Source organism: Asparagus officinalis, chromosome 10 (assembly GCF_001876935.1).
Source record: "Asparagus officinalis chromosome 10, Aspof.V1, whole genome shotgun sequence".
In the NCBI taxonomy this organism is placed as follows: Eukaryota; Viridiplantae; Streptophyta; class Magnoliopsida; order Asparagales; family Asparagaceae; genus Asparagus; species Asparagus officinalis.
Window position 1 is genome coordinate 14,984,669 of NC_033803.1, and position 10,947 is coordinate 14,995,615.

The following is a 10,947-nucleotide window of genomic DNA, read 5'->3' on the forward strand; positions in this document are numbered from 1 at the left end:
AACCCTTCTTCTCATTCACTTGTGTTAACCTTCACATCAAAGAAAACAACCCTTGTCTCTTCTTCTTTTTGGGGGAATTTATGCAATTTTGTTAGGTCATTTACAATTTCTAAAACTTTCTAGAGGTTTTCTACAATTTTTTGGAAGTCAATTGCAATTTCTACAACTTTTTTGAGTTTTTACAACTTTTTAAGGGGTTATTTGTAATTTCTTCAAGGGGTTAAATTTATAAGTTAGTTGTTAAACTTATAAGTTTGTATATTTATTAGTTAATTGTTAAACTTGTGAGTTAATTATTAAACTTATCAGATAGTTGTTAAATTTATGAGTTAGTTATTAAACTTTTGAATTAGGTATTAAACTTATGAGTTATTTGTTAAACTTATATGATAGTTGTAAAACATATTATATATCCACGTTGTCCAAAATTATCTTCAATATTATTAATCTAATGGTTCAAATAAATTCGGCCATACGATATATGTATATTCAAACATTTGGGGCATGGATCATGATATCTTCACTTATAATTTAACAATTAACACATAAATTTAACAATTAACTAATAAATTTAACATCTAACTCGATCAGAAGTTTAACAAATAACACTTAAGTTTAACAACTATCATATAAGTTCAATAATTAACTCATAAATCTAATATATATAACTAATAAGTATAACAACTACATCATAAGTACAACAACTAACTAGTAAGTACAACAACTAACTTAGTTTTACATGAAAACCAACTTAACTTTTACCCAAATTGCAACTTACAATATCATTTTTTATAGAAATCACCTATTTATATTAACAAATTTTTAATGTCACACTTTGTGATATTTTTTGTTTAAAATAAAATATAAAGTTCCTATTATACCACTAACCTAACGTAAGTTAGAGAATGAGAGGAGGAGAGGAAGCAAGGTTGGCGGTGATGTGGTCGGTAGCAGGAGGGGAGGAGGTTGGCAGTGAGAGTGGAGAGAGATGAGGAGGCAAAGAATCAGGAGGTGGAGACAAAGGGGGTGAGGGAGGTGAGAACGGAGATGTATGAAGGGATTACGGTTTGAAGAAACCCTAGAGGTGGAGGAGTTATGGCAGGACGGAGAGGAAAAGAGGAGATGGAAAGAAGGGGGCATTAGTCAAGGGGGAGGAGATGGAGAAAGGAGTAAGGTTTATAAAAACTCAGAAGTGGAGATAGTGAAGAAGTTGGAGGGGAGAGAGAGAGAGAGCATAGGCAAGCGAGGATATTGAGGAGGACTAGGAGTGGGAGTAGGGAGGCAAAGGAGGATATGGAGAGAGTAGAGGGATAAAATGCCTATTTCTATATTGTTTTGAGTTGAATAATGGAAAATGTGTGATATTGAGAAGATGTTAGCAAGTATAGGTAATTTCTATAGTAAAAAAATTTAGGTGGTTAGTTTAAATTTGGGTAAAATAATCTAAAAAATTATAGAAAATCCCTTAGAAATTTTCAGAAAGTTCTAAAACTTGCAAATAATCCCAAAAATTATAAAAAAAATCCCTTAGAAAGTTCCAAAAATTGCACATTGCTCACAAGAACTGTAGAAAACCCTCAAAAAGTTTTGAAATTGAAAATGAGAAAAATTATAAAAATCCCCTAAAAAGTTTCAAAAATTAAAAATAACCTCAAAAATTGCAAAAACCTCTAGAAAGATCCAAAAATGGTAAATAACCCTAGAAAGTTGTAGAAAACCCTTTAGAATATTTCAAAAACTATAAATGATCACTAGGAAAAATGCAAAAACCCCTAAGAAATTTTACAAAATTGTGAATGACGCCAAAATTATAGAAAAACCCTTAGAAAATTTTAAAAATTGAAAATGATCCCCTAAAAATTACAAAAAACTATCAAAAAGTTTTATAAATTACAAAATAAACCAAAAAATTATAAAAAACTAATAAATTTTAGAAATTGCAAAAAAAAACCCTAAAAATTACAAAAAACCATAGAAAATTTTAAAAATTACAAATTAAATCTTTTTTAGAAAATCACAAAAAAGATGAAGAGGGAAGGAGTTTTTTCCACTTGGATGTGAAGGTTAACACAAGTGAGAGAGGAAAGGGGGGGAGGTGATGATATTAAAAGAGCATAGAATGGAGATAAATAAAGGGAAAAATGCTATGAGCCCCTAATGATGAGTTGGCACCTTAAATTAGGGGTTAATTGTATTTCGAAGCCACTTTTACGGTTAGGTCACACATTAACTAAGTCTTGGGCTTAGTCACATTTCCTTTATGAAACTGGGGCATGAAAGCATTTTTCCGTATAATCTATTATAATATTGTCAGACTTTTTTTTAAACCAAAAAGAGTTGTACAAATATTTCAAAATAAATATCTTAAAAATAAAATTAAAGCATGCATAATAATGGAAGCAGCATGTTTTTTAAAGAATTTTTAATAATCATTTATAGAAGTCCTCACATTTTATTTTAAAAAAATTTGTTCAGCCTATAACATTCACTTAAGACTTTTCCAATTAAGAAATCGTGTCATGCAACATTAAAGTTTTTTATGCTCACAAAAAGAAATTGACGAACATAAGACACACACTCTTCCTCTTTCATTAGTAATCTTGGATTTTTGAGAACTGATGAGAGTGGTCTCGATCTCTAGCAATGGATATTAGGGCTTTGAGAAAATGAAAATGATGCGGATAACCAGTGCTTCAATGTATATAATTTTGTATGCAATCAACATTATCCAATCCTTAATTTACTCAGGGATAAATGCTATTAGATAGTGGTTTCTAATTGTTAATTATTGCATAGATAGCCTCTTTTGTTTAGTCCCACATCAGGTAGAGTAATAGAATAATGCTATTCACATTGTATATGTAGACCACAATACCAATGAATACATATATCCTTTTTCTCTTGATTTGCTCTATTTATAACATAGTATCAAAGTCATTCAATCAATTTTCTCCTTATATCTCAACCCCACAAATCTAATCTGCACCACCGTGCATCAGATGTGTACCTATGTGCATCAGATTTGCACCAACGTGCACCAGATCTGCTCCACCGTGCACCAGATCTGCACCATCATGCACCAATGTGTACCAAATCAGCTCCACTGTGCACCAGATCTGCACGAGGTGCACCAGATCTACACCAAAGCTCCAACAACAGAGCCAAAACCACACCACGTGCACCAGATCTTCATAGACTTTACGTCAATTACTTGGCTCATCAACTAGATCTTCATAGATCTTGCGGCAATCATTTGTCTTACGAACCAGATCTTCATAGATTACGCCGATCATTCGGCTTATCAACCAGATCTTTATTAGAGAGTATAAGAGTAATCCATTTTTGCAGTTTTGCCAGGATCACGATATTAGGTGACACTTCACAGTTCGAGAGACACCGCAACAGAATAGGGTGGCTGAGAGATTGAACTGTACCTTGTTAGAGAAGGTGCGATGTATGATAACACAGAGTTGATTGCCTAGATCCTTTAGGGTCGAGGCGTTGATTTATACGAGCCATCTCATGAACAGGTTACCATGCACTGCAATATAGGGGAAGATTCCTATAGAGCGTTGGTCTGGTTTAATGGCTAGTAACTATGAGTCGCTTCAGATATTTGGGTATCCGGCTTATTATCATATCAATGATGGTAAATTGAATCCGAGGGTGAGAAAAGCAGTCTTTGTGGGATATAGAGAAGGTGTCAAAGGCTTTAAGTTATGGGATCCACAGGACAAGAAGATAGTCATTAGCAGAGATGTCACATTTGATTGATGAGACCTCAAGTTCCTCAGCAGGTGAAGGAAGACCAGATTCAAGAGATATCACCGCAGGTAGAGGATGATGTGACTCCACCCACTCCAGATATCATTGTATCTATTGAGGCTCCTACAGAGGTAACACTAGGAGGAGATGAGATGACAACCGGACATATAGAGGATACAGTGGATGGTGTGACTCATGAGCAAGGTCATGTTCAGGAGTCCATTGCAGCAAATAGACCTAGAAGGGTAATTCATCGTCCAGCTAGATATAATGATGTCATGGTTGCATATGCCTTATCAGTGAAGGTTGTTGATGATATGGTTCCTTCTACATTCAGGGAGGCATAGTCTAGCTCTGATTCGTATAGATGGAGGGAAGCTATGGAGGAGGAGATGCGATCTCTTCAGAAGAACGATACTTGGGAACTTGCAAAGCTACCTTAAGGTAAGAAAGCTATTGGTTGCAAGTGGGTATATGTGAAGAAAGAGGGATCTTCTATTGGGGACATTAGGTACAAAGCCAAATTGGTTGCCAAGAGATATGCACATCTTGAGAGCATTGATTACAACGAGATATTTGCACCTGTTGTGAAGTATTTGTCGATTCGGATTTTATTGGCATTGGTGGCACAACTGGATTTGGATTTGGTCCTGATGGATGTTAAGACAGCCTTTCTACACGAAGATTTAGATGAGGAGATCTACATGATATAACTCTTAGGTTTCAAAGCTGTAGGAAAGAAAGATTTGGTTGCAAGCTGAAGAAGTCTCTTTACGGTCTGAAGCAATTGCCACGACAGTGGTATAAGAGATTCGACAGCTTCATGATTGGTATAAGAGATTCGACAGCTTCATGATGAGGAGATCTTGACAAACGCCTGTCTACTTCAGGTTATGTGTTTACATTGGTAGGAGCACCAGTATATTAGAGATGTACACTTCAGTCTATAGTGGCTCTCTCTACTACAGAGGTGGAGTATATGGTGTTGACTGAAAATGTTACGGAGGCTTTATGGTTGTATAGATTGTTGGAGGACTTAGGGATTGCACAGGAGACCCTTCGGGTATATTGTGATAGCATGTCGGCTATCTATTTGGGGAAGAATCATGTTTATAATGCACACACGAAGCATATTGATGTCAGATTCTATTTTGTTCGTGACATTTTGGATGATGGAGATGCCATATTGGAGAAAATCCACACAAAGGACAACCATGTGGATATATTGATCAAAGTTGTTTCAGGTGTGAAATTTGATCATTGTATGAAGCTATTGAATATTCTTCAATGTTGAGGGCCTTTAGAGGCAATTTGGGTGAACTACGTTCGGCTTGATTCCTTGGGCAAGAGGATATGTAGGTAGTCTTTTCGGTGCAGTCAGTTGGGTTTGTTGATTTCGATGGGGGGAGATTGTTTGAGCTCTCCTTTCGGTTCCCGACTTGTTGTGGATTGAGTCTGTTGTTATGGGTTGTTTCCACTTCGTCCTGGATGCAACAAGAGGGACATTTGGATGATTTGATGTTGGCTCGGTTTTGGAAGAAACTCCACCGAGGTGGAGATTTGAAGGATTGGGGAATAGTTGAAGAAAGCTCATGAAACACGACAGAAAAACATACAGGAAGCTTCACGGTTGACCGCGAGATCAGCTGCGGTCGACCGAAAACGTGCACGATACCTGGGAGGTTTGTGGACTTTTGGCGGTTGACTGTAGCGTCACGTGCAGTCGACCGGCCAAACCCTATAGGATTTTTTGGTTTCTGTCATTGCCTTGCGGTCGACCGCGACGTCCGCGACTATCGACCGTGACTCGGGTCTGAGCTGGGCTTTAGGTTTTTAACTCATTTTATTTGATGTTTGTATATTACCCTAAACATGATTAATTAGGGTTAAGCAAGGACGTTTTGAACAGTCTTTGAGAAAGGATTATTGCGTCCAATTGTGGGAGATTGGTGAGAGATTTAGAGAGCTTTGTTTTAGGGTTTTGAGTAATTTTGTAACCTTATTTTATATTCTTTTCATCTCTAATAGGAAGAACTCCCCCTCCTTGCCCCGTGGACATAGGCAACTTGCCGAACCACATAAAATTCATTGTCTTTTTGTAATTTGATTTGTGCTTGTGTTTAGTTGTGATCTACCTCGTTCTTGTTCGTGTGATTAGAGTTCCGCTACGCATAACATGAGATCGTTATGTTAAGATACACGCCCACAAGAACACCTCGGAGATGCCAAACACAACCAAATGATCTTGGAATCACAGAATAAAACCAGTAAATATGAATTCAATCACAATACTCATATATATAACATAGTTCACTCTTATAGAGCTACTCCATGGTGCAATGACGACGCCCAATTCTTTTATATTCTTTTCGAGGTTACAAAGGAAAAAGATAAAAGAGGACACCCTCTCTTGATCAAGATACTCTCCAAGAATTCTCACAAAAGCAAATCACCATCTATATATCTTTGCACCACTCTCCTTCACGCACATACTTGTACCCACTCAATGTCATCTAATTCAACAAAATTCAATTAGCACCATGGCGGAATATATCTCACATGATGAAGAATTCTAACCTTCCCAGTTTGAAACTTGAGGTGAACACTTCCAATACTTTCAACCTTCATCTTCTCGTTATTTCCAATGACCATGTCATCAAATTTTTTATGTCTTCAATGTGTCAAAAAAATCTTTATTATTGCAAATATGCATAGAGGTTAAAGAATCTAACACCTAAGTGTTGCTCGTATTACTATTGGTACTTTTCATCATAAACACCACATCTTCATCACACACAACTGCAGAGGAATCCTCCTTCTTTCCATTTTCTTAAAGCTTCACTTATCCAATGCTCTTCAAATCATTGCATATCTATGAGCATAAGAACTAAATGTGACACTTCTCTCTGCAAATAATAGCACTACTTCTCGCAATCGTCTCGGGCCTGAGATTATGATCTTCCTCAATAATTGTCACATCTTCTCTTACTCCTCCCTCAATCAGAATCTTGAGAAGCTAGTTTGCTCTCACCACCATTAGATATGCTCTCCTTTCTTCTCTTCCTCCCGTTCTCTTGTAGTAGTATTTTCATATCATTAAAATTTAAAGGTTGTGTTCCTGCAAGTATCGTCTGAAGTAACGACTCACACAATTTTGGTAGGAAGATAGTAGGAATAATGTTTGTTTTTCTTCTTTAATCTTCTCATTAATATTCATAGGTTGACTTACTGGCTGACTAAAGACATTAATGTGGTCTTGAGTAATAGTATCTTACCATATTCAATGAATAAACCTCCATCCTCGAACGCAATCAAGTGTTCGTTGACTTTGATGCATAAATCCCGTCAAGTTTGTCCCACAACCTCTTTGACGTGGTCCCCATAATGTTGTTCTTGATCTGGTGAGCAAGTGCCAAACAAATTGTGCCGAGTGCTTTCTTTTGCATGGAACTCCATTCATCATCCTTAATCTCTTCTCCTTCAAGACTTGATCGACACCTCATTACTCCAGAAGATCTTAAATGGTACACTACAATATTGCAAAATTTATCTTGCTAAATAGTGAAATGTCGAACTTCGGACTTGAGAATGTCACCATCCACTGATCACAACCAAATCCAAAATAGTCACTACAAAAGTTGAATTTGGTGGAACCAACTTTAAAAACTTACGCAAAACATTGATAAACCCGAGGAACAATTAAAAAGATCATCAAAACACGCTTTCGATTTGCTAATCAGCTAACAAACTAATCCTATCCACTGTACCTAGGCAGAAGGCAAAATACCACACAACAACAAACACCCAAAATAATGCACACCAAATACACAACGACACCTAAGTGATCTTCCTTCTTTCTTTCTCTCCACTCATGAATAAGAAAGAACCCAAAACTTCCACTCACGATGCTCTGCCCTCATGACTTCCGTCGAGATCTCTGGCAACCAACGCCCTTTCCGACCACCTCTGACTACAAAAAAAAAATTCCTCAAAAGCGATTAGAATCCAAGAACATTTCCACAAACCAAAGTCCTCGTGATTAATGGACATCGCTAATCCTCCAACTATTGGAAAACATCATTGACAACTTCACCTTGCATAAAAGACCGACACAACAGTCCTCTCGATTATTGGTGTAGATCATCACTTCAATTATTGCTAATGCGTTCACTAATCACACTACTCAAACCTCCACGAATCATTGAACCCACTCTAATACCACTTGTTGGGGGGTTTTAGATCTTGCAAAAACCAGGAAAATCACAAAATGTAGAAAAGAGAATCACACACAATATTTAACGTCAAAACACCTCAATAGGAAAAAAACCACACGATGAAAAATAATCCACTATCACCATTTAATTAGAATATTTTGTACAGAGAAAAACTACGACACCCTCTCCTCTCACAGTACTCTTGAATCTGGTTATATCTTTCTCTCCTTTGGAAAAGCCCTAGAATAGGATGTCTTATTTATAGACACCCCTGACTTATCCACCAAGTCAACTTGACCTCCAAGAAAACTATTAGGACTAGGCCTAGCCTTCAAATTCAGATCCAAGTTAGAGTTTGAGTTGTCACCCAACGTGAACAAGTTTAAAACTTTATCATTATAGCTTCAAACAAATAAGAATATTACTATTAGAATATAAAAATAATAAACATCAACTCTCATCATAACTTCAGAGTTTTGATATAATGGTTAGCGAGACTTAATTTAAGATGATATTAAAGCAACAAGTTAAAATCCCACCGGTCACGAATTTAATATGGATTTTCTAAAGAATTAACACTACTGTGTGAATCCAATTTTCGACCCATAAAAAGGGTGCTTAGCCTACAGGGGCATGTTAGAATATAAAAAGATAAACCTCAACTCTCACCATAACTTTGGAGTTTTGGTATAATAGTTGGAGGGACTAAATTTAAGATGAGTGCTTCGGACACAATAACACGTAAACAATTTATTTTCATAACTAACTTTTCATCATAATTTTTTACAAAGCAAACAAAAAATTAAAATCTTAGAAAATTGTGGATTTCATGAATTTCTTACATTGTCACAAATCCAAAATATAAATCCAACACCCAAGCAGCCCTTAAGGCATAATGTAAGCGCTAGTTCAGATATTATGTTTCTTCATTTCTATTTTCCTTGATAATTGCAGAAGCTATTTTCGGTGCACTCATCATAACTGTAGAGTAAAGAAAAGAGTTGAGAGACTATCAGAGGATTGCCGCATGGTTATTACCACATATGAGGGGAGGCATACACATGCTCCTGATGATGATACGAACTCATCTGAGCCAGAATGCTTCACCTCATTCTAGCAAATAATTGATGTATAATAAATCACCTTCATTAGCTTAATTTTGTATGAAATTATGTATCCGTAGCTATTTTCTTATTTTTTCCTCCGTTGATCTTTTGAGGACAAATTATTTGCATGCTTTTAATTATGCATGTAACAAGCTGAAGTTTTCAATTATATATGATGCATGTTTGTCCCTTTTGCACTTGTTCTTTGGGGTTAATTACTGAAAACTATGATCAGATCTTGAATAACATACTGTGCATCCCTGAGATGTTCTCTTTTTACTTATATGTGTATTTTGGGCTCTTTGATCCGGATCCATTTGTTACCTTAAACGAAAAAAAATTCAATGTACACGTCTGAGGGAGTACTGAAACTGTTTTGGTTGAATAGATTCAAGTATATGATGATACCTCAATTCATGGTTGAATTTTGTCCTGAATTTTTCTTTAGTAAGATGCAGGCTAACATTTTGAGTTCTCTCTGTTGAAATTTCATTAATTTTCAACAAAAAAAAAAAACGAAAGTATTTGATACCTGTCTTTGCCGAAGAAAAGAGCATCTTAATTGTGCACGTCGGTCTCGAATAACTTTGTGATACATACCAATATTGCATTGGTGGCATACATGAAAACCTAGATTTATACAATTTTGTTGGTGGGTAAATTTTGAAAACAGACCATTTTGCAAAAATATTCCCAAAAATAGATCCGTTTTGAAAATATTCGCAAAAAACAACCTAGTTTCAGATCTGAGGCTGAAACTGGGTCGTTTTTTGCAAAAACAATTCCAAAACTTCACGGGAGTTGAACCCCCGTGAAGTTTTTACATAACAAAACTTCACGGGAGTTCAACTCCCGTGAAGTTTGGGAACTTTTTTTTTCAAAAAACCGACCTAGTTTCAGCCCAGTTTCAGTCCTGAGGCTGAAACTAGGTCCTTTTTTGAAAATAAAGTGGAAACGGGTCTTTTTTAGGAATATTTTTGCGAAGGGGTCTGTTTTCAAAATTTTTCCTTTTATTGGTAGAAATTATCACTTAATCTTTCAAAAAGAAAAATTATTGCATTAAAGTAAGGTGTGTAATCAGAAATCATCTTAATCTGCTCTTAGTAGTTGTTGTATTTTTTTAATGTTACTATTGTCTCCATTAATATTATATAGAGAAACTAATTTTTAAAAATTCGAATTGTTAGATCGTAGGCTAACATTATATATCTAATTAATTTGATTACATGAAGATTTTAACAGAGAATCAACTTTTCGAAATCTTTTTAAAGTAAAGTCCTCAAAATTAATTATTGGCTCCACTCTTCTCCAACTTATCCCCACAAATAATTAACACAATCATGTACAATGAGTTTTAACATGAAAACAATAATCAGATTCATTGTACAAGAGTTATAAATATCACTTTAGAAAAAAATTTATAATTAGATTTCTAATTGTTTTATGCAAAAAAAAAGTGAGAGGGAAAAGGAATAATAATCCATTCATTAGCATGTTTCTAAAGCTAGGACCCCTTAAATACCGTCCTCATATATCGAAATAAGAATGAATTAAGGTTAGGTTCATATATCATTTCTTGTAGGAGTTATACTCAAAGAAAATCATACAAGGTGGGCTAAATATCATAAAAGCACCTCAACTTTGGACAATTTACAGATAACCTCGTATAACTTTTGAAATATCAGATAACCCTCCTTAAGTTTAGGGGTTATCAGAAAATCCCTCCTAGTAGCATTAAATTGCAATTTTTCACATGGTTGGTTAAAATTATGCAATGGAATGTTTTCCCTATGAAAATTAGGAGCGTTTTCTCTTAACTCCTATACTTTAGGGCTTCTTTGTCTTTTTCTTTTTTTATATAT

General features: G+C 35.5%; 1 protein-coding gene across 1 annotated transcript in view; it reads left to right on the plus strand.

The window, feature by feature from the left end:
* LOC109826348 (probable WRKY transcription factor 12) overlaps window positions 1-9,275 on the plus strand; it is a 22,167-nt gene extending 12,892 nt beyond the window's left edge. The window contains exon 4 of the mRNA XM_020393372.1: window positions 8,934-9,275. Within this exon, the coding sequence (XP_020248961.1) occupies window positions 8,934-9,096 (163 nt within the window). The 3' untranslated portion in view covers window positions 9,097-9,275. The remainder of the gene's footprint in view (window positions 1-8,933) is intronic.